Source organism: Lipomyces doorenjongii, assembly GCF_038497915.1.
Source record: "Lipomyces doorenjongii strain NRRL Y-27504 unplaced genomic scaffold V1508scaffold_17, whole genome shotgun sequence".
NCBI lineage: Eukaryota > Fungi > Ascomycota > Lipomycetes > Lipomycetales > Lipomycetaceae > Lipomyces > Lipomyces doorenjongii.
In genome coordinates, this window is record NW_027118084.1 from 283164 (window position 1) to 305772 (window position 22609).

The 22609-nt window shown below is 46.0% G+C and overlaps 10 protein-coding genes across 10 annotated transcripts; 7 read left to right on the forward strand and 3 right to left on the reverse strand.

Moving 5' to 3' along the window:
- Positions 1–452: 452 nt before the first annotated feature.
- On the forward strand, positions 453–2266 carry V1508DRAFT_82257 (uncharacterized protein). Its single transcript, XM_066943058.1, has 3 exons — positions 453–788; positions 853–1018; positions 1073–2266. Exons 1-3 carry the CDS (start codon positions 615–617, stop codon positions 2110–2112), a joined length of 1380 nt encoding a protein of 459 aa, XP_066796595.1. The 5' UTR covers positions 453–614; the 3' UTR covers positions 2113–2266.
- A 731-nt stretch (positions 2267–2997) lies between these two features.
- V1508DRAFT_403724 (increased loss of mitochondrial DNA protein 1) lies at positions 2998–3669 on the reverse strand (the record flags this gene model as incomplete). The annotated part of the gene is made up of 3 exons (XM_066938576.1): positions 2998–3188; positions 3304–3427; positions 3535–3669. 3 exons carry the CDS (start codon positions 3667–3669, stop codon positions 2998–3000), a joined length of 450 nt encoding a protein of 149 aa, XP_066796596.1.
- A 120-nt stretch (positions 3670–3789) lies between these two features.
- On the forward strand, positions 3790–5417 carry V1508DRAFT_415483 (uncharacterized protein). The gene is made up of 8 exons (XM_066940070.1): positions 3790–3963; positions 4041–4190; positions 4239–4315; positions 4366–4378; positions 4445–4697; positions 4750–4817; positions 4872–5040; positions 5097–5417. Exons 1-8 carry the CDS (start codon positions 3952–3954, stop codon positions 5222–5224), a joined length of 870 nt encoding a protein of 289 aa, XP_066796597.1. The 5' UTR covers positions 3790–3951; the 3' UTR covers positions 5225–5417.
- An 804-nt stretch (positions 5418–6221) lies between these two features.
- On the forward strand, positions 6222–8462 carry V1508DRAFT_415492 (X-domain of DnaJ-containing-domain-containing protein). The gene is made up of 8 exons (XM_066940071.1): positions 6222–6513; positions 6613–6631; positions 6686–6760; positions 6823–6877; positions 6932–7469; positions 7529–7624; positions 7684–8037; positions 8089–8462. Exons 1-8 carry the CDS (start codon positions 6349–6351, stop codon positions 8236–8238), a joined length of 1452 nt encoding a protein of 483 aa, XP_066796598.1. The 5' UTR covers positions 6222–6348; the 3' UTR covers positions 8239–8462.
- V1508DRAFT_369065 (glycoside hydrolase superfamily) lies at positions 8419–11947 on the reverse strand. Its single transcript, XM_066937431.1, has 7 exons — positions 10933–11947; positions 10549–10876; positions 10150–10495; positions 10010–10094; positions 9760–9955; positions 8950–9708; positions 8419–8898 (listed from the first exon to the last, which is right to left on the reverse strand). The coding sequence occupies exons 1-7, from the start codon at positions 11635–11637 to the stop codon at positions 8699–8701; spliced, it is 2619 nt and encodes an 872-aa protein (XP_066796599.1). The 5' UTR covers positions 11638–11947; the 3' UTR covers positions 8419–8698.
- Positions 11948–12518: 571 nt separating this feature from the next.
- Positions 12519–13910, forward strand: V1508DRAFT_352857 (uncharacterized protein; the record flags this gene model as incomplete). Its single annotated transcript, XM_066936865.1, has 5 exons — positions 12519–12560; positions 12613–13008; positions 13061–13267; positions 13325–13685; positions 13747–13910. The coding sequence occupies 5 exons, from the start codon at positions 12519–12521 to the stop codon at positions 13908–13910; spliced, it is 1170 nt and encodes a 389-aa protein (XP_066796600.1).
- A 174-nt stretch (positions 13911–14084) lies between these two features.
- On the forward strand, positions 14085–15074 carry V1508DRAFT_82439 (uncharacterized protein). Its single transcript, XM_066943059.1, has 3 exons — positions 14085–14579; positions 14636–14708; positions 14760–15074. Exons 1-3 carry the CDS (start codon positions 14259–14261, stop codon positions 14882–14884), a joined length of 519 nt encoding a protein of 172 aa, XP_066796601.1. The 5' UTR covers positions 14085–14258; the 3' UTR covers positions 14885–15074.
- V1508DRAFT_353002 (DNA mismatch repair protein MutS) lies at positions 14900–18693 on the forward strand (the record flags this gene model as incomplete). The annotated part of the gene is made up of 16 exons (XM_066936871.1): positions 14900–15247; positions 15308–15455; positions 15508–15556; positions 15617–15797; positions 15858–16013; positions 16061–16859; positions 16913–17027; positions 17078–17326; positions 17381–17539; positions 17587–17689; positions 17745–17796; positions 17850–17921; positions 17974–18073; positions 18124–18201; positions 18249–18393; positions 18451–18693. 16 exons carry the CDS (start codon positions 14900–14902, stop codon positions 18691–18693), a joined length of 2997 nt encoding a protein of 998 aa, XP_066796602.1.
- Positions 18694–18887: 194 nt separating this feature from the next.
- Positions 18888–21480, forward strand: V1508DRAFT_415513 (NMDA receptor-regulated protein 1-domain-containing protein). Its single transcript, XM_066940072.1, has 5 exons — positions 18888–19424; positions 19479–19983; positions 20034–20554; positions 20613–20747; positions 20800–21480. Exons 1-5 carry the CDS (start codon positions 19011–19013, stop codon positions 21289–21291), a joined length of 2067 nt encoding a protein of 688 aa, XP_066796603.1. The 5' UTR covers positions 18888–19010; the 3' UTR covers positions 21292–21480.
- Positions 21330–22051, reverse strand: V1508DRAFT_415514 (uncharacterized protein; the record flags this gene model as incomplete). The annotated part of the gene is made up of 1 exon (XM_066940073.1): positions 21330–22051. A coding segment is annotated over exon 1 (418 nt), but the record flags the coding sequence as incomplete, so codon positions are not given.
- Positions 22052–22609: the final 558 nt, after the last annotated feature.

The following is a 22609-nucleotide window of genomic DNA, read 5'->3' on the forward strand; positions in this document are numbered from 1 at the left end:
CCGCGAACCCCGTCGGCTGATCCCTGCCATAACGGGTTAGTGTGATCGACCTTCCTGTGCGGCGCATATCGGCTCGGTGTTGCAATTTCGCGGATTCGTCTGGTCTTCAGCCCTGAACCAACGGACAATTGCAAGGGTTATTACTCTAAGATCAAGGCGCCAGCTCGACATCTGTTTGACCGTTGAATATTTTATACATATCATTGGTATTATTGTGAGCGCCAGTATAGTTCGCACCGAGGGTAGGTGGGGTAGATAACTTAGATGTAGGCCTAGCGCCGACCCAGCGAAGTTTAAAGTCGAAATGAACAGAGAAGCTGCAAGTCATTGCGGGAGATCGCCGTAGTTGACGTCCACTGTGCTAAGCTAACCGGTGGGGTACCCCATGCCGTGTCCGTTAGTGTTCTGTTAAATCTGTAGTCGAATTGGACTCGACTCGTTCACTGCTCGTCCTCAAATTTAGGCCCTATTGTTGTATAATCTGTTGAGCCCTGAACCCCTCACTCAACGGATTTGCCATACAAGCCCATTACGGTTGTTACGTACACTATCTGCAATCGCCCGCCTACTTCCTTCGCCTGTTCTCAGTTGTCCAGTCACCTCCAACTCTTCCCATGAATTCTATTGCACGTCCTCGAACGCCAGCCTTCCTACCATCTCGTGGCGACTCGAAATCTTGTCAGCCATCGTTACGAAACCGCAGGTCGGCGGTCTCAATGCACACGGTGACCCCGGTAAAGCGCGCCAAGTACGCTCCTCGATCGCGAAACGGTTGCTGGATCTGTCGAGTAAGTTTATACATCTACGTCTACACCACGGCTTCAGCAACTTGAGTCCTAATATCTTATCTAGAACCGCAAAGTGAAGTGCGACGAGGCACAGCCAAATTGCACGCCTTGCCAGCGCCTCGGCGTCGTCTGTGATTACACGCGGCATGTCAGCTACAAGGACGACACGCCCAAGATCTTGAGCAAGATGGCGAAATTGATCGACACCGCCGGATGCCCAGTTTATGATCGTAAGTCGTAGGCCGATGTTCGATATCAGATTCTCTCCATCTAACAGTTGATAGCAACGGCGAAACAAATCTTTCATCCCTACCACCCTCACCTACAACAAGACTATGAGGAGGAGCACGACAATGGATTTGTTGTCCACGGTGTCAGTGACTATGTCGGCAACAGCCCGAGCTCGTCTACCGGCGACAGCAACATGTCCGGGGCACACAGTCTGTGCTCCAGCGCCCTTGGTGCCTCTGACAACGACGAGGACGAGGACGAGGACGAGAACAACGAGGACGACGAGAAATATAAGCCACGAAGCTCATACACCGTCCAGCAGGATCTTACGTCGCATAACGTTACCGGGAGTCTCAGCCATCGTCGGCCGCGACTCGGGCAATCCATCGGTCCAGACACGGGACAAGTCAATTTCCCGTTCGACATATGTATCAGAACTACTCCAGGCGGGCCCCACCAGCCTCTGTTTCCTCCGCCAGATTTCGGAGTCTCTGACAGCACATTGCGGACCGAGCAATATAACGAGAGCAGCCCGTCCTTGGACGAGGCAAATGGTGCCAGTTGCCGCTATTACAGCAGCGGGCAGAGTCAGGAGCACTCGCTCGATCATCTGTCGAGCTGCAGCATTACACCTGATTCGTCGTCGTCAGGTTCGACTCGGTTGTCGATGTCGCCGTCTTCCAGCCCTGATACCTATCACGAAGACTCGACAATCGCGATCGCGAGCGAGCCGGGGGAAAACATGCGCTCTTTAAGCATGAGCGTGAATAACATATTCATGCATGTGCTGCCAACCGCATGGTCGCAACATTCCTTATCCCATCACCAGTCCCTGCACAATGCTGAGGATCAGGCTCCATACCAGCCATTCAAGTCCGAGCCAGGAGACTTTTCTAGACTGGTAGAGGAAGAGGACAACGCGTTGCTCTACTATCTGCACCAATGCTACTCAAGAACCGACACCGCAACCACAATTGCGAGCACTACATTCAAGAACGAGCAGCAGAACTCGTCCTCGTTAATCTTCCCCGTCGGGTACAGCATGCCGGATTTCGCGCATCACTCAGGCTTCCATCGGAGCTTCTCGACTTAGAACTAGCAAATTTATTTCCCTAAATTGTTCTGACTGAATCATATTATAGATCAGACATCTTTAATCTGCGCTAAATAGTGAAACCTTGTCCTTGAAGTTCAGCTTTTAGTTGTCTTCTTCCTTATACATACGCTACAACTGTCCTTGTCTCTATTACAGCGTTGCTTGATTCGTCTTGGAATGATCTGGCTTACTGTACGGTTATTTGTTTATATTGTCAATTTCACTAGATATTACCGCGTTGCGTTTGATTCTTCTTGGAATAGCTAGCTTTCCGTATCGTCGTTTGTTTAAATTGTCAATTTCACTAGTTGCTTAGAAGATACCTGCGTACGTGAATGTCTGCTGAAAGGATAGGATTGCTCATTGATGACCAAGTATTAATGTATTCTGCATGCCAATTCTCAACTCGTGCGGTCACATATGTTGGCGCATGAAAGAAGTATGACAAACATGTCGTCATGTCTTCCACTGACATTGGCAAGATCTGTGTGTCCGGATTGAGCGAGCTCCATAAACGCCTGCTGCTATTGTATTCTTCCGGTCTGACACCAACTAAGGAACACCCGCGGCCATATCTGCAAATTGCAATAGAGAAGTGTCTCCCTACATGCCTTACTCGCTCTACAGTTGTTACCTTCACATCCGCTCGAACTCCTTTAATCTTGTTCATTAGTTTATTAACTTTTGATCGCCGGCCAATTATTTAATATGTACAATAGTAAAGAGCACCTTGGTCATGCGATCGCAGGAGGATGCTGTGATGATGCTGTTGTGACTTCGTAGAAGCCCGAAGACTGTAGCGCGCATTCCCTGCCCATGCTCAGTATACTTGTCCCGCCATTTCCCATTCCACGAAATCGTGTCGAAAACGAGCCGTAATGGCTATTCAAGCTGACCTTGCGTCTGAGCCGGCGTAGGTCTCTCTTCTCGTAATGTGAGAAACAACCAAAACTGCAACACGACCTCCACAAAACTCAGCGCGAAAACCATTGAGTTCGAAATCGCGATATTAGCTCCAGGCGTCAGGTAAGCAAACCCACTAACCGTAAATGCGAGCATCAATCTAAACGGCACTGCAAGTACCCATGTGGCGTTAGACACTTGATAAAGAAGTTGTCACGGGCCCACGTGCGTCATGCCCGGGCGTAATCTGCAAAGGGTCGAATATGGATTATAGTATTTACATACCCGCTACTTCTAGGAACTTCGGATTCGGTGTGACAATTGTTGCGAGGTCAGAGATGCCAACATAGAGGAGCAGGATCGCGATCAGTCCCACAGCCGGATCGTCTTCTTTGAATTCCGCGTCCGGCTATAGTTTACTTGATTAGTCCATATATACACCGCTAAGCGACCTCAGAGACAGCATCCACCAAGAAATGACGGTGTAGACGCGTCATGTATGTGAAAGAGACTCACCAACCTCATCGCGCGCCCGAGGATAAACACAAACCCATGACCAGAAACTTCCCCAGGATTTGTCAGCAACTTGTACACAATCGCATTTAAAAAAGTAAAGTGCAATATGCAGATATTCTTAGATGACAGAATCATATCTGCGATCACGAATGCATGTGCACTTTGTACCGGCTATTTAATTACTCAATGGGCTTAAAAGGATTCAGGAGGTCCTCTCCGCGTCTGCCGTTCCGCGCGTCCCCATTGGCCGGGTAACTCACTAAGAAAAACGTGCCCCGCAATAATTATTTCCCAAGATAGACGAACTGGCGGCCGTCCTCGGGCGGTATTCACAACTGGCGTAACTAGAATTTCTCAACCAAATTTACGAAGGACGGGCTCTTCGGTTTTTGCTGTGCAATTGAAAATCGATTGACAATGTCGTTCTCTGTGAGTATATTTAGTCAATTCTGCGATGTCGCGTCAGGTCAGACAGCAAGAGAGGTAGAATATTGATGTCGGTATAGCGTCTAGTCCGCTTCATTTCGACCGACGGCAAGACTTATGTCGGCGACGCCATCCTTCCGGCATTCACCTACGACGCTCGCAAGGCTACACATGCAAAGGTCATCACCGGCGATGTGTTTGGCGAGTACAAGGTTACCAATGAGAAGAAAGTAGGTGAGCATTTATGGTTTGCTGATAACGGGATTAATGGATGGTAGGAAATAAAGAAGTTGTTGGCACCCTTGGCGTGGGATCAGATTCCTACCGTCAGACTTTTGGGCTTGAATTATGCGAAGTGAGTGGACATGCGTCCGAGATAGCGTTCTAAATACTAACATCTCGCAGGCACGCAATGGAGGTCGGTGTTTGTCATCAAAACCAATAATCATTTGACTGCCACAACTAACATAGCGACCACAACCAGATCAAAATGCCAAAGCCAACCTACCCAGTTTTGTTCTTCAAGCCAATAACTGCCATTGGTGGACCCACCGACATCATCCCAGTCCCCAAAATTGCCCAAATCGATAACGAGACGGATTACGAGTGTGAGCTCGTGATTGTTATCGGCAAGAAAGCTGTGAATGTCTCGGAGGCCGATGCATTGGATTACGTGCTTGGGTATGCTGTTGGTAATGATGTCTCGCAGCGGGCTTGGCAGATTAAGAAGGGTGGTGGTACGTATGAAGAGATATGCGGATTGGAAATGGTCGACTCATAATATTGTAGGACAGTGGTCTGTCGGTAAGATGTTCGACGGATGGGCGCCATTTGGTCCCGCTATTGTGTCGTCAAAGGTACGTCGCGGCAACTCCTTCTAGACAGATCATGATCCTGATGACCATCCCTAGATCATCACGAACCCCCAGGACTTACGCATCTCCACTAAAATCAACGGCCGGAGTGTCCAGTCCGAGAACACGTCCGACCAGATCTTCGGCGTTGCAAAGACCATTGCGTTTCTCAGTCAAGGCACAACACTTCTCCCTGGCGACGTGATCTTCACCGGCACTCCATCCGGTATGTATACATGTAGCCGCGAATACTTATGACTATATGCTAAATGTAATGTACAGGTGTTGGCATGGGTCGCAAGCCCCAATACTGGCTCCGCGACGGCGATGTCGTCGAGATTGAGCTCGAAAATGTAGGCACGATTGTCAACAAGGTAGTGTATGAGAAGGATATCAAGGCGAAGTTGTAGTTGGGGCTCTCGATTTACGAGCGTGCCATGTATCTGGTGCTATATATTGGTTTGGCGCGTGTAAGTAGCAGGCATGTGATTTATTCGAATGATAGAGGAACACCATGCGCGTTTTCTAATCTAACTCAGTGGACGTAGCCAAACTCTTTGTAATGAGTAGCAGGAATACAGGACGTCGCCTCCTAAATATAAGTAATAAACTGAACACACTGGTCCATATATAACCTGGCACTTGACTATGGACATCTTGCCCACTCGATGTGTCGTCAGATTACGCTGCGCGGACCTACGTCAACACCCTACCTCCTGTTGATCTAGCCCCTATCCGCCATATCATCACGAACCGATATAACGCAGACGGGATGTGAAATGCTGTTCTCTTCAGAACGACAGGCCCACGACCTCGAAAGCAAACTGAAACCCTGAAGGATCGGTCCAGACTGAGTCCAGCCGGTATACAATGGAGTTCTGAGCGTCATGATTTAGGATTACACCTGTGACATTCAAGTTCGGATAAGCGAGGAACCACGCAGGCAGTCATCGTTCTGGTTCCAACACCACACTCCCTTCTCGCTTGCCTCCGCCTTGTCACCGAACTAACACTTGTTGCCCACGCTTAAGAGACACAGCTTGTGTTTCACCTCTCCCAATGAACAACAGTCTTGTCTGTCATCGACCATATTGTAACAACAGTCGCTTTCTGTGCTGGAAGGTCGATTAGTAAAACGCTGAACAGCTCCACAATCGAAGAACCAGTCATCATAGATCGAGTTCACTATGCAAATGATACAAAATCCCCATTTCCGTGGTTGTCTTTATATCAATTATTGCCAGCACTGTATCTCGAATGAGGCGAAGTGACGACGATATTTTAGGGGAGGTAGTAAGGTTGGTAAATGTTACTACACCCGTAGATTATTACCGGAACTCGCAAGCAGTCGTTACCCTACCCTTTGGTCAAGTGTCAGCGCAATTCTAATTTCAACAATTTACTGCGGATTAATCTAGGACTCGAGGTGTTCTTCACTGATTTTCGTCAAGCTGGTTTATTATTATTATTATTATTATTAGAAAAGATACGCATTCACAGCAATAATAGGATAAGTCCAGGATTCGCCGTCGCCATGTCAAAAGCAGTCATAGTGGTGGACACCACTTATTACGACTGTCTCGGAGTGTCTGCGGATGCCACTGCCTTGGAGATTAAGAAGGCGTATAGAAAGAAAGCTATCCTATTACATCCGGATAAAAACCCTAATGATGAGACCGCGCACGCGAAGTTTCAGGAGGTATGTTGTGTTTGGATCGTCGTACGCTTGGGTGGGCGGTGACGGAAACGTCGACTTGCTGCGGAGTGGTGCGGATGGCTAATACGAGGTTGGGCATAGGTCGGAGAAGCCTACCAAGGTATATACGGATGCGAGCGAGAAGTAGTGTCGACGGGATTCTAATGTTGGATAGTTTTGAGTGATCCGCAGTTGCGGAAACAGTATGATCAGTTTGGCAAGGATAAGGCCATGCCAGATGCCGGATTTGGTTCGTTTGTTCAGTTTATAATGGGTATTGTGTCTCGGGGAGCTACTGTTAATGAGATACAGATGATCCTGCCGAGTTCTTTACGTCTATCTTTGGTGGAGAAGCGTTCTATGATCTGTATGATATGTGAGAATATTTTGTTCAGGCGTAGCACTGACTAACTTGCGACAGTATCGGCGAGCTCTCTCTTATTAAGGAGCTTACGAAGACTATTGAAATAACTCAGTTGGATGAGGACGAAGAGGTCTCTGTCAGGTCCGACACAACTGATGCAGCACCATCCGAAGCTGCTCACGCAGCGCCGACGGGAGCTACCGGGTCAAGTACGTCAGAGAAACCGAAGGGATATTCCACATTTCAGACTACGACTCCTGCGGCTGCTGCTGCTGATGCTCCTACTTCGGAACCGTCATCCGGATCGTCTACGCCAAAGCCTGTTTTGGCATTGCCATCCAGCCAAGGAGATACTCACGAGAAACACGCGACGTCGGTATCTGAGAAAGAGAACGAGAAGAAGAAGCCAGAAAAGAAGAAGAGCGGGTTGACAGCGACGCAGCGTGCTGAGTTGGAGAAACTTGAAGCAGAGCGGAAGATTGCAAGACAGGAAAGGGTGCAGCATTTGACGAAGAAATTAATCGAACGGTTATCGGTTTATACCGAAACTGATCTGGCTGAGGATGTTAAGAGATCTTTCTATCAGAAAACTGAGGTAACACTAGCGCCTTTGTGCATGTAAATAGGCATATACGATGCTGACAATATGATTAGTTTGAACGGGAAAACTTGAAGATGGAGTCTTTCGGCATTGAGATATTACATGCTGTTGGATCAATATACTACCAGAAAGGTAATGCGTACAGAAAGGTGGGTATATGCTTTGTCTGTTGATTATGCTGGGATCTGAGTCTGACAATATTACGCAGTCCTCCAAATACTTAGGTATGAATTCTTTCTTCAACAAAGTGAAAGAGAAGGGAACGATTGCAAAGGACACCTGGAATACTATATCGAGTGCGTTAGACGCACAATCGACAATCCAGGATATGACAAAGGCGGAAGAGAAGGCAGGTGACAGCTGGACGGACGAGGTCAAGGCTGAATACGAGCGACGGGTACTGGGAAAGATTCTTAACGCCGCCTGGAGCGGGTCTCGGTACGAGATCCAGGGTGTTCTCAGAGACGTCTGTGATCGCGTATTAGAAGACAAGACAGTTCCGCCAAGGACGCGAATGCTTCGAGCTGAAGCACTTGAGACTATTGGAAAGATTTTCAGGACTGTAAGTTGGCTACGTGTGCATATAGTGATGATCAACAACTAATGGGCTCAGGCCGAGCGAAATGCGGACGAAGATGAGGAGGCCCGAGCTTTCGAAGAACTGATGGCGGAGGCAGCACAAAAGAAGAACAAAAAGTCCAAGAAGAAGGAGAAGTCTCCAACATCGACGCCAGATGGTACTAAGTCCGGCATATTTGGTTAGCTGTTGACGATGCAGAGACGTGAATGTATCTGTTCGCTGACTTTCAAGGTGTTTGGCTTTCGTTTGTTATGTGTACGAATGTGTTGGAGTGTACGACTGCATTGCTTCAGTTTTATTAGTGCGTTTCGTGTAACATTATGTGGGTTTATAAAAGGCCTTTCAGTCTACGATTTGACCAAATTATGATTAGCAATAATTTTATTCAGCGTAAATGATTACTACCACACATCAAGAGATGCCAGTTAACCCAATATATCCCGTAGAAATGCAACTCAGTAGCAAGTTAGGCACCGATAATCCTGCCTGGTCCGCATATCAAGCCTTTTCACCACAACGCCATTCCTCAGCAAAGTAAAACAATTATTAGGAGAAAAAATTAAGATAATAGCCACAGCAATCGACAAACTAGACACAGATAAAATTTCCAGCGCATTCAATGCAACTTGAGTCCTGAGATAAATCACGTAATGTAAATTCGCAAAGACACTTCGTTCGACCATTTTGAGCTCAAATTCAGCTCCGTCCAAGCTTTGGTAAGATCGATCTTCAAGATATTGTCTTCACTTGAGACCGAAGACAAGGGTACTACAGATCCCTGAATTGTAATTAGAAGCTTAGTTATTGAGGTAGACAATGACCCTAAGTCCGACATATAAATGCCTAATAAGTGTTAGCATTGCTGACAGGTGATTTGAGAATGGGTTGGCTCACCGAGAATGCCGAGTACTTTCATATCAACATCCAATACCGCTCTGCCTTTACCGGGTACAGTCACCTTTTGCCTCTCAACAGCAGCGGCTCCGGTGATGTTATTTAGTAATCCCAAAGCACCAATTTTAAGGGTCCTGAACTGGGTCTTGACAGTTGCCAGTGGAGCAGCAGTGAAAACATCCCATTGGCTGTTTCCCAGCTTCGTGAGCATGAGGATATCTTCGTCATCATCTTCGTTGGAGGAGGCGTCAGGAATTGTGAATTCTGCAGTGTATCCGGTAATATATGAGCGTAGTACGTAATCCCCACCAGCAACGAGGCCAGGGAGCATGGACTTCCTCACAGGCTCGCAGAAAGTAGAATTTTCATTTTCATGAATGTTAAAAGCCGCAAGCATACTGAATCCGCCAGTGCCTCCGGCGAAGTTTGTTAGAAATAGCAATCGCTTTTGGTTAAAGCCAAAATAAGGATCGAGAGCAGTCGCCACGCGAGAAGGTCTTAGGGCAACAGAACTTCCTCTGATAGTTTGTGCTTGAATCTGCGAGAGTACATTCATATCATGGAAACCCGCTATATCAGTGATATACACAGGTCCTCCAGAAAAGCACCTGGCAGCAGCATGTTGCATGGAATAGGGTGGGATGTTAGTCATGAACATATCCCAGTCAGGAATGGCGTGCAGTAACGACGTGAGAATGGTGTTCATAGAGTTGCAGTAAATATGCCAATGATGGCTGGATGGAATATTGGGGAAAAAATCTATGTAATGTCAGACAGTAGTCATGATTAAGCTCAATTCAAATCGATTACCATCAGAATTCCGCAGAGTAGGCTTTGGACTGGACGTCTGCAAGAGGGAGTAATAAAAGTATTGGGAGCTCATCGCCATACAATACGACACGCGACGGTAGAAATATCGCAACGAGTGGAGTTTCAGTGCATCTTGATACTCTTTGCGCACAAATGTACCAGAGATACCATCACCTTCCAGATCATAGATGTGCATCTAGATCTGATCAATACACTATTCCATAAGCAATCAACAGAACAAACTGTATACCTGGACATCTGCTTTCACTGCAGTTATTCCTGATGAGTACAAGAACTTATAGAAGTCGTCATAGAAACGGTTCACATCATTCTCACTGTCTGTGGGTTACCATCTGATCACGGGTAAGTCACAAATGCAAGAAATCCTACCTGACAATGTATATGTCATCGTTATACACTCTGCATTTTGTCAAGCTGTACTTCTTGCCCAATTCACCGTCGGGAGAGATACCGTTCCAGTAGCCAAGCAAAGCATGCCAGACAGCTACATGCTTTATGTACGGAAACGTAGATTTAATTGTGCTAACAGTATGCTTAAGACCGCCTGGAAATCTATCGTTGGCATCGAATTGCATGAGTTGCCGTTTGTCATTCGTGACCTGCCAGCCATCATCGAGAATCACAATTCCAACACGGATTCCGCGGTCGTGCAGCTCTTGTAAAGCTTTCATGACCTTGTCAAGCGAGACCTCAATTCCCATCGAGTTCCATGTGCCTGAACCGTTGTTAGTGGTACTCACAGAGAAAGAAATTTGAGCTTAAACTCACAGAAGCCGAACAAATCCATCCACTGCTCATACCAAGTGCCCAACACGGGTTCGGCATTGCCGTCGCTTAGACCAGGGTACACCACAACACTTTCAACTCTGTCAGAGTCAGTAGCTGCAGGATCTTCAGGAACCAAGCTTCTAGTCAAAACACCTCGGAATGACTGGATCATAGTCCGCAATGAGTAGAGTGCAGCTTGAACTGCCTTTTGTGGATCTTTGCTTACTCCCACAAACGTAGAAAACGTCCGGTGCCCTGACGCATCGTTAAGAACATTTAGCCATAAATTTCCGGAACTATCGGATGACATATATATCGTGAGAAGATTCTACGACTTCCTGTTAGTCTGGTCTATGAGCAGTGACTGTCGCGTACGTTTCATACCCTCATATTAGACAATGGCAAGACACAAATATGATAGCCATCTTTACGCTGAAACAGAACCATAAAAGCCGGTCTATCAACAGAAAAAATATCTCTACCATGAACGGGGCCCATCCAAGATGTCTGAATGCGCACCAATGACAAATACTGCCGCATCTCTGATGGCGTACCCAATTTCACATTCGTAGTCTTTCCGCTTATAGGCGCAGCAACGCCAGTCACTTTATATACCTTTGAATCGACTACTTCGCTCACAAGCTCGGACTCTTCCAGCTCCTCAGATACATCACCGAATAGTGAGGAAAATATAGGATAGTCACGGTAAGGCACAGTATATAGCAGCACATGGCCATTGCTGCCCAAGTGCCCACACCAATTCCAGCCGGGATTATCAAATCGATATCTAGCAGTAAACTCGATGGAGTCCGCATTTAGTGGAGGCACAAACTTGACTAGAAATCGGTGGACGTTTTCGTCCTCAAACTGCTTTGACGCGCACAACGGGACATTGCGAGTGTCGAGAGCGAACGGACTAGCGATCCATTCAACGTTGTTGCTGCTCCACCATAGTTCAAGTTGAAAGGTAGATGGCAATTTAGAACACACTGAGGTCGTGATATAAGCACTAAATTCTAGGATTCTCGACTTCGCACACGTCACCGACGACAGTGGGGGGTCTAGAGATACGGAACAGATGATAGCCATGCCAGTTAGACTGATTCTATCCACCTATAGAGCCCACAAGCAACATGCACACTATATGTGTTCAGTTCAATCAACTAACAACAAACGAAAGTTTAATCAATTTTGCGGCTAGATCCGGGGTTGTGTTTCTATCACGAATATTTATCTAGCTGCGTGCAGCATACAAGCCATCAGGGGTAGGGTTTCACGATTTAGAGTGCATATGTTGCTTCGGAGGTCCTTGTCACAGTACTAAGCCATCTGCCCGGCCTCGCCGGATATGAAATATGAATTACCTAAGGATCTAAATAGATTGACAGCTGGTGCTTACAGTTGTAACCAGCATCAAGAGGTCACGATATGTCCAGGATTAAGATGTGGCGAACTGCGCCCGAGCTCTTTTTACATCCATGTTCGGTCGAGCCGCACCACGCGACATCGTTTGGAAAATTGTGAGCATGATCAGCCGTTGAATGAGAGAACCACCATTGGACGTTATAACGATTGCCTGATATACAGTAAATGAGGCGCCAGATCTTGTTACTGGGGCATTGCCAACTGTCGTTCTCCGCGACGTGGTGGTTGCAGATAGCGCGGACATGGAGATCTTCGCGCTCTAGAGCAATGCATGGCACTGCAGTGGTTGTGAGGTCCAATAACCCAGAAGCAGATCCATCCTTGAATTTGATAGATCACTTGAGCCAGAGGGGCCTCGTGAAGGACATAACTGAGTTGGTTCAACTGATTGTTTGCATACCTGTTGTTGAATCGAAGCTAACAACAAACTCAGCCCGGATTCATTGATGGAAACTTTGATGAGCGGGAAAAAATCAGCAGCCTATTGTGGCGCGGATCCTACCGCCATCTCCCTTCACGTTGGTAATTTGGTGCCATTACTTGGAATGCTTCATTTCGGAATTCGTGGACATGAGATGATAGGTCTAGTATGTATAGGTCAATTGGACGGCGGGCCACGAAATGTCTAATTTGCATTAGACTGGAGGTGCAACTGTTGAAGTTGGAGATCCTTCCGGTAGAGATACTGAAAGAGCAGAGCTAGCGGATGATGAGAAAAATACAAACGAGAGTTCAATATCAAAACAAATGGAGCGACTGCTGAGAAACGGAATTGAATATGCCCGTAGCAAAGGATACAAAGATATTGGACCTCTAAGGATGGTCAATAATGCTACATGGTGGAAGGAAATGAGTTTCCTTGGGTTTATGGGTACCATCGGTCGGCACTTGCGTGTACAAGAGATGTTAAAAAGACAAAGTGTTCAAAGGCGAATGACATCGGAGGTTGGCATTGGGTACAATGAGTTCACATACCAAGCATTGCAAGCGTATGACTTCTTTCATTTACATAAGACATTTGGATGCAATATACAGGTAAGCTTTAAAGTAGAGATTTGAGATAGTGATGATAGTCTAATCTCTACAGTTTGGAGGGAGTGACCAATATGGTAATATTGCTAGCGGAGTTGATTTAACTTCTCGGCTTCAATTCGCTCAAAACTTGCCACGAATTCAGACGTTCGGTATTACTACGCCGCTATTGACGACAGCGACGGGAGAAAAGCTTGGCAAATCAGCTGGAAATGCTGTTTGGTTGGATCCAGCACTTACGAGTCCATTTAATTTGTATCAGGTAGGGATTTGTACCTTGATCCCGTGCTGGAAACTGCAATAATAGCTAACAATATAGTACTTCGTACGCCTCCCTGACGTGGACGTTGAGAAGTACTTGCGTATTCTTACACTGCTGCCTCTATCTGAGATAGCTGAAATTGTGACTAAGCATAACGAAGATCCGTCACTGCGTATTGGGCAGCATGCTCTAGGCAGAGAAGTCACTGATTTTGTTCACGGTCTTGGATTTGGTGATAGGGCACATATACAGTCACGAATACTCTACTCGACTCCGTCAGAGGGAATTAGTTATTCCGCAGATGAAATTATAGATGCATTTGAAAACGACTCACAGCTTAAAGAATTTCCGGCGACCGAGGTACTGGAAGAGAGATTAGTCAAGGTGATTCAGAGAGTGGCTTCAAACAGATCAATGAGTATGTAGGCCAAATTTTCATTATGTTTTTTTGGCCCCTGGGTACTGATTCTCAATTACAGAGTCCATTCGCGAGCTTGTAAATAGTGGCGGTGTTTACGTTGGGCCTAGCTTGACGCGCATTAATGACGTCCAGGCAACAGTCCAGCCGAAGTGGTTGATAAATGGAAGGTTGCTGATAATTAGATTGGGCAAGGTCGACTTGCAGATCATAAATCTGAAATAGAATTGCTCGACGAGAAGTATATTTACTGTAAATAGAATTTGGAATATTGTGTATATTCAACTATAGAGTATGCAAGTAATCGATGTGTTTAGTATAATGAGGCTGTAACTGGAGCTCGAATTGGAACCTTGACGCGTCGGACAGTAAACGCGTCGAGGGCTGTCGTCAGTTATTTTGGACCAATTTACGCACTAACGCGACGAGAGGGTAAATTGAATTGCACTCAACTGGTATTCCACGCGTCGGTGTCTTCCGCACGTTGCGACACGTCGTCTCGTGCAATTCACCAGCATTTCTTGTCTTCAACGAATGAGTGCCTTTGTATCAATTTCATTGGTTTAATAATTTATGGACTTGTTTTCCGCTATGTCTGCTAGGAAAATAAAGGCTGCATCGCCACCAGTCGGCGCGCAAACAAGTGTAAAGAAGCAGCGGACGTTGGCCAGCTTCTTTGGTGGTTCAACCGGGACAAGACCAAAGCAGAGACCACTTGTTACTTCGCGTCTCGACAGCGACCCAGCGCTAGAGCCTGAGAATGAGTCGCGCTCAGGACAGAAGAATAATTTTGCGCAGCAAGCGCTTCCGTCGCCGACAACACCAAACACGAATCCGGATGTTAGGGAGGAATCTAGCAGTCAGGCGTCCAGGTCGTCGACACCAACCAGAAGGGTACGCTAAATGTTATGTCTCGTCAAGCATATTGGCTACTGATATTCTTATTATAGGCTAAATCACAAGTGAGATACAAAGAGGACTCTGATGACGCTGAGGAGGAAGAATTCGTTCCAAGCAGGAGGCGTAAGCTATCTGGACGTCCATGACTTCAAGAATGCGTGCTAACGTTCGAAGAATCCCGCCAGAGAACAAAGGCTATGGTAGCAGATGGCTCTGACGATGAGTTTATTCCCGTCTCAAAGGACGATTCGTTTGAACGTAATTTGAAATCAGATCTTAGCCAATTATGTCTATTCTAATGCAGTTTTATAGATATGTCTGAGATTGATGATGAAGAAGCATTGAAATTTACGGACAGGTCGAAAAATAATTCAACGAAGTCAATTAAGCCTTCGCAGCCATCATCTCTGGCGTCAAAGTTCGCCGCGAACTCGCCAAGCACCCCAGCGGCATCAATGTCCAGGAAGCCCGAGACTCCTAAGTTGAAGGACAATGGGAAGAAGAAATCATTTGAAGCAGAGAACGAGGAACGCTACTCTTGGCTTGTTGACGTCAGGGATGCAGATGGACATCCGATTGATCATCCAGATTATGACCCGCGGACACTTCATATCCCGAAATCAGCCTGGGCGAAGTTCACAGCGTTCGAAACTCAATATTGGGTGTGGACATTTTCAGTCGAATTCATATTGAGGACTATACTAAGTTCATGAACGTTATAGGAAGTGAAATCAAAGATGTTCGATACTGTCGTCTTCTTCAAGAAAGGAAAGTTTTACGAACTTTACGAGAGAGACGCGGATATTGCTCATTCCGAATTTGATCTCAAGCTCGCAGGAGGCGGTCGTGCCAATATGCGACTTGCCGGAGGTGAGACAATTGATACAGTGCAAATGGACGTAGCATACTAATCTGTAAATAGTTCCGGAAATGTCCTTCGATCACTGGGCGGCATCTTTTATTGCCAAGGGGTAAGTACCATGCCACGATCAGACAGCGTACCGTCAAATTACTAATACTGCTATTTCTAGTTATAAGGTTGCAAAGGTGGATCAAGCCGAGACCTTGCTTGGCAAAGAAATGCGTGAGAAGGGCGGCAAGAAGGAGGAAAAGATTATTCGGAGAGAGCTGAGCTGCGTTCTTACAGGGGGCACGCTTGTTGACGAGACTATGTTGATTGACGAAATGTCGACATTCTGTGTGGCTGTAAAGGTACACTATACATTGAACTTGTCCGCAGGATTATGTGTTAACCAATCACATATACAGGAGTCTACGTCAGACACCGGCACGCCCATGTTCGGCATTTGCTTTGTTGATACAGCAACTGGTGCATTTAGCATGACGGAGATAGAAGACGATGCGGATTGTAATCTTTTCCAAACAATTATTGCCCAGCTTCGCCCGAAAGAGTTGATCTTAGAAAAGGTAGGTCTATTAAGTACTTACAATTCAGATTCCGCTGACAATATCAGGGTTGCATTTCGCCACTAGCAGTCCGCATCATTAAGAACAACACCTCCCCAGGAACTTTGTGGAATTATTTAAAGCCGAGAGTTGAATTCTGGGACGAAGATATCGCCTTTGAAGAGCTGTCAAGGGGAGCATACTTCCCGGCTGAAAATTTAGACGACCATACGAACTGGCCACAAATACTTAAAACAGTTACCGAGAAGCCGCTGGCACTATCGGCACTTGGTGGACTATTGTGGTATTTACATTGGCTGAAGATTGACAAAGACTTGGTTAGTCTCGGAAATTTTTCATGGTACGATCCAGTTCGCATGGCTACGTCACTTGTGCTGGATGGACAGTCACTCCAGAATCTTGAGATATTCGCCAATTCTTTCGACGGTGGTGATCAGGGAACGCTCTTTAGATTGCTAAACAGATGTGTCACTCCTTTCGGAAAACGATTGCTGAGGAATTGGCTTTGCCATCCACTTCAGGATATCAAATCTATCAATGCAAGACTAGATGCTGTCGAGCTTCTCAACAACAATTATGACCTGCAAGCTACTTTAGATCAAGGTTTTGCATCTCTTCCGGATCTAGAGCGTCTAGTATCTCGGATTCATGCAGGTAAATGCAAAGTTAAGGATTTTGTTCGCGTTATCGAAAGCTTTGAGTCTATCTGCGAGGTTATTGTGAAGTTGCAGACAGAATTTGAGCTCGGAGGTCTTATTGGAAAGTTGATTCAGAATGCACCCCCTTTGGATGAGTGCTTGACTCAATGGAGGGATGCTTTTGATCGTCAGAAGGCCAAGTCGGAAGGTGTGTACTAAGGAATGCTCAGTCTCATGACTATATAACTAAAAGACTGCCAGGTCTACTGATCCCAGAACGAGGAGTCGAGGAGGATTTTGATTGCTCGCAGGACAACATGTCACGCATTGAGCAGGAGTTCGCGGATCTTCTTCGAGGATACAAACGCCAGTTGAAGTGAGTAGAGAGTAGCACTTATGTATTGTATATATTCTAAGCAGGAATAGATCTCAAGAGATCGCATACAAGGACAGCGGCAAAGAGATATATTTGATTGAGGTCCCGACGCGAATCGTTTCTAGCGTTCCGAAGAATTGGCAGCAACTTTCCGGTACGCAGAAGACGAAGCGCTTTTGGTCTCCGGAAGTTCGCACCCTAGTCCGGGAGATGTTGGAGGCGAGAGAAGCACACAAAACTATCGTCAGTGAGATGCAGATGCGCTTGTATGAGAAGTTTGATAAGTATTACAGCCATTGGTATGGAAATTTCTCACGATCTATTGGTATAGAACTAACATCTGGCCCAATTAGGAACAAAGCGGTTCAACTAGTTGCAAACCTTGACTGTTTACTCAGCCTAGCGAAAACTTCAGCATCTATGGGTTCACCATCTTGTCGACCTATTTTCATTGACGATCAACGAAGTGTTCTGAACTTCACAGAACTGCGACATCCCTGCTATTCTAGCGAGTAAGTGCCTGGTCAGTAATAGTAACTTCTGTTCTAAAATATTATAGACATGACTTTATTCCAAACGATGTTCTTCTCGGTGGTAGATCTCCAAACGTTACGCTGTTGACTGGGGCTAATGCCGCCGGGAAATCAACCGTACTTAGAATGGTATTGCCCCCTGGACTTCTCAGATTTTTTTTGCTCACCAAACTAACGCATTTAGACTTGTATCGCTGTTATCATGGCTCAGATTGGTTGTTACGTGCCTGCAGAGAGTAAGTTCGGCATTTTTGCATATATTCTCGACCGAACTAATATCTTATCATAGGTGCTTGTTTGACAGCTGTTGACCGTATTATGACGCGGCTCGGTGCCAACGACAACATTTTCGCAGGTCAAAGTTCGTATTCTGCTGTCCAAATTCTCTCAACTGCATTTGCTGACTTGACCAGGCACCTTCTATGTTGAGCTGGCCGAGACGAAGAAGATGCTTTCACAGGCCACTAACAGATCACTCCTTGTTTTAGACGAACTTGGTCGAGGTGGGAGCAGGTAATGATAACTCCTGATGTAGGCGAATGGCCTTGCTAATCTGGTTGCAGTTCTGATGGTTTTGCCATTGCTGAGGCTGTCCTTCATCATATCGCGACCCATATCGGAAGCCTTGGGTTCTTTGCAACGTAAGTGTGGCTACCGAGTCTTGACTCATATGACTAACATATTCTAGTCATTACGGAACATTGGCTGCAAGCTTCTATGAGCATCCTGAGGTTGAGCCGAAGCGTATGGCTATCTTAGTGGATGAGGTGGAACGCAGGGTTACCTTTTTATATAGATTGGAGAATGGCGTTTCTCCAGGTTCATTTGGAATGGTGAGTTCGATCATAATTCAATGTATTGTTATGAGTCATTGACGTAAGTATAAATAGCATGTTGCATCTATGTGTGGCATTGACGAACTGATCGTCGACGAGGCAGAGGTTGCAGCAAAAGAGTTCGAGCACACATCTCAAGTCAAGAAATTGTTAGAGACCACCAATGACGGTCAATTTATACCACTCGGTTTGCAGAGCGACTTCAGTTGGCTGATGAAACTTGTCGAGGGTCAAAAGGCCGACCTTGATAGTGCCCAGAGTATCCACACGATCCTAAAGGCAATTGATCGTTTGTAATAGGCATTGCAAAATTGAGTGTAAAATAGCTGTTATGGCATTGTATGATTCCTGTCTAAGATCGAACTGTACATTAGATTGAATATATTTGTCAAACATAGTATCAAGCTATTGAAGACTCAATCGGGCACCTTGGAAAACCCTAACCTGTCATGATTGCTCCGGTCTCGTGTCTCAAAAGTTAAAGAAATCACTGGAAAGTTAACATCTCATACAAGAAGCTGTTTATTTCGATCCAGTACAGTGATTACCTACAGTTGTGATCCAATTTGCAATTTCCGGTAATTTTGCCGCAAACAAAAGGGTAATCTTTGACAATGTCAACTGCTGCTATTCCGAAGGCACGATATCTCCCGCCCAAAGAGGCCGGTAGTTTTCGCCAAATCCTCCAACTCTACGAAACTCGACAGTATAAGAAGGCACTGAAAGTTTCCGATACGATTTTGGCAAAGTTCCCCGACCATGGCGAGACACTGGCAATGAAAGGACTAATTCTCTGTTTCTCGGACAAGAAGGACGAGGGTCACGAGTTAATCAAGAAAGGCTTGCGCAATGATCTGACAAGCTTTGTATGTTGGCATGTATACGGCTTGTTTTATCGGTCGGAACGAAACTTTGAAGAGGCCGCGAAGTGTTACGTTCATGCATTGAAGTACGCACCTGATAATACGAATATTTTGCGAGACCTGGCTTTGCTGCAATGTCAAATGAGGAATTGGGAGGGACTAATCGTAAGCTTAATAACATCCTTTTAGTCCGTGTCGGACAAATTGCTAATGATATAGACCTCGAGAAAGTCAATTCTGTCTCAGAGACCCAATGTCCGTCAGCACTGGACTGGGCTCGCCCTCGGCTATCAAATGGTGAAGAACTACGAATTGGCGGAGAATATTCTGTCGAAATATGAAGAAACGCTCAAGGAGTTGCCAAAGGAGGACTATGAGCATTCCGAGCTTCTTCTGTACAAAAACATGATAATTTATGAAAGCGGAGATGTCAACAGAGCTCTTGAGCACCTTGAATCCACTGCAGACCAAGTAACGGACAAGTTGAGCGTGATGGAATATCGGGCTAAGTATTTGTTGGAGTTAGGACGGCTACCGGAGGCTGTGAAGGCATATAGGAAGCTGCTTCATCGAAATCCAGATAACAAGGAGTACTTTTATGGCATAGAGAAGGCCCTCGGAGTGCAGGATGACGTGGAAAAGAAGAAAACACTTTACCAGGTCCTTGCTAAGCAGTACAAATATAGTGATCCGGCGAAGAGTATACCTCTGTCATTCCTTTCAGGTAAGTAGCACATGGCTGTGGAACAAGAATAAAGCTAATTGATTTAAAAGGCGAAGATTTTCGAGAAGCAGTTAAGAGTTATATAGTAGACTTTTTGACGAGAGGGGTTCCTTCTGCATTTGTCAACTTGAAGCCCTTGTATGCCAATGCGACGAAGGTGAACGTCATTGAGGAAGTAGTCTTAGAGTTTCTGAAAACCTTAGCACATCCGAGCAATGGTATAAACGGTATCAAAAAAAATGGTTCGGCGAAGGAGAAAGACTCTACTCCTACGACTTATTTGTGGACTATTTATTACCTTGCTCAGCATTACTCGAAAATTGGACAGTCTGATCTTGCTTTTGAATATATTACGAAGGCGATCGAGCACACACCTACACTTGTGGAAGTCCACATGATGAAAGCGAAGATTTTGAAACGGAAGGGTGACCACGTTGCGGCCAGTGAATCCATGACTACGGCTCGAGAACTGGATCTTCAAGACAGATTCGTTAATACAAAAGCTGCGAAGTATTTGATGCGTGCCGGCAAGAACGATGAAGCTGTCAATGTTGTGAGCTTGTTTACCAAGGTAAGAACTGCCGGCTAATTGGTACATAGTTTGACATAGGGCGACTAACTCCATGTAGAATGATGCTCATGGCAAAGGTGTGGCGGACCTTCACGAGATGCAGGCCATGTGGTTCTTGAGTGAGCAGGGTGAGATGTTCAACCGGTTGGGAAAGATTGGGCTAGCTCTGAAACGATTCGAGGCAGTCAAGAAGGTACTTAGCTTATTCCAATTACGCGATCTGGCTGCTAATGGCGTAACTACAGATCTACGACGACTGGTGGGGTGATCAGTTCGATTTTCATCAGTACTGTGTCAGACGAGGAACAATGCGTGCCTATCTGGGCCTACTAGGGTGGGAGGAAACATTATACGCCGAGCATTACTACACGCGCGCGGCGTTCGACGCTATCCAGACCTATATCTCACTGTACGATACTCCGAAGTCGGCCAGAGTGGCTGCAGAACTCGAAGGTCTAAGCGAGGAGGAGCGCAAGAAGGCCATAAAGAAAGCAAAGAGAGAACGGGCGAAGCAGAACAAAAAGAGCGAAAATGAAAAAATTGGGGGGGACGACGATCCGTTGGGTAAGAACTTAGAGAATACTACCACTCCTTTGGATATTGCAGAGCTGTTTTGGAAGCCCATTGCGGAATGTCCCGCGAAGGATCCGTCATGGAAATGGGGTGAAGAAATTGCTAAGCGGAAAGAACAGTCCGCCGCCAAAGCTAAATTGGAGATGACGGATAAGACGGCGTAGAAGTCTTCCGCGGCCCAAATCATGGTAGGAAAAGTTACTGAAGTGCATATTCTTGCATTGTGCTTATTGTACATTTGTTCAAAAGTTTGGCATATTGTTGGTAGACCGACTGTTATGTTTACTGATGTAACATGCAGGCGTAATCATTTATATCAGAATATATCCTGTAAAGTATGTCATAAATTGGTGTAAACAATAGTGAATCCGAAACAAAATAACAAACGCCGGGTTATGCCTATAATCAATTTCCTTGCTCTTACGAGTGATCTATTTCAATACAACATTTGCAGATCGCAGCTGTAGATATTGTTGATCTACGCCCGGAGGTAACTGCTTGATGACTTCATAGACTTCCTTATTATGATAACGCATACCACTTCCAGGCATTCTGTATGGCGCTCGTAGACCTGTAATATCGCACCACCATTTTCGCGGAATGACGGATGGAGGGGCTTCAACGTTAATGTACGTGGGCTTATCCACGACACCTGGTCCATTTATTGAAGATAAGCGCTTCGATTCATCAGATATAATCTGTTTCGCGTTTTTGACTCGACGCGAAGGTGGCTTTGCATTTGGATTTCGGAATGGTTTTGGGGCAGTGGTGAGGTCTGCGTCGAACAGGGTGAATGGAGGTGGCGCGGATGGAGGCGGTGTCGCTGATGTTGACGATGTGGTAGACGGTGCCATTGATGTATGTATATGTAATGTGGCAAATCAACGAGTTCTGTATGGAGAAACAGATGGTAAATTGATGATGTTCTCAGTAGAAGGGAGCAAAAGCATGAGACGGCGTACGCGGGCACACGCCGCACGCCAACACAGGTTTGTAGCTGGGTCCAAAAAAACAACCAAGCCACTTGGTCAACTACCGGTCCCAGGCAGGGCTCATAAGGAACAGTGTTAGATTTTCCCACTGGGCTTTCGTTGTCCAAACGGATGTTCCTTTCTATATATTCTCGAGCTTAACTCGAGAATATACATATACGAGAGGGAGAGCAGCTCCATCTCCAAGCAGCGCGGGACCACCAGGTCTCGGGATTTTGTTCGTATAACTTTCAAATTCCGAGATTTGGTGGCCGTCTAATACAAAGCGTTGAATTCAGTAGCCCGAATACGACACTGCCGCGCCAGAGTTAGAAATAAATTGTAATCATATCATATTCATAATTATGCATTCAGGATTAAATTGGTGTCAAATAATAGGAATTCTAGGTTTCTAGCACTCATTGTTAGACTAGGGTCATGCAACTCGGGGAAAACCCGAGAAGGAAGCGAGCCTCAACGCGCGCCACGACAATTACCAAGTAAAAGTGTG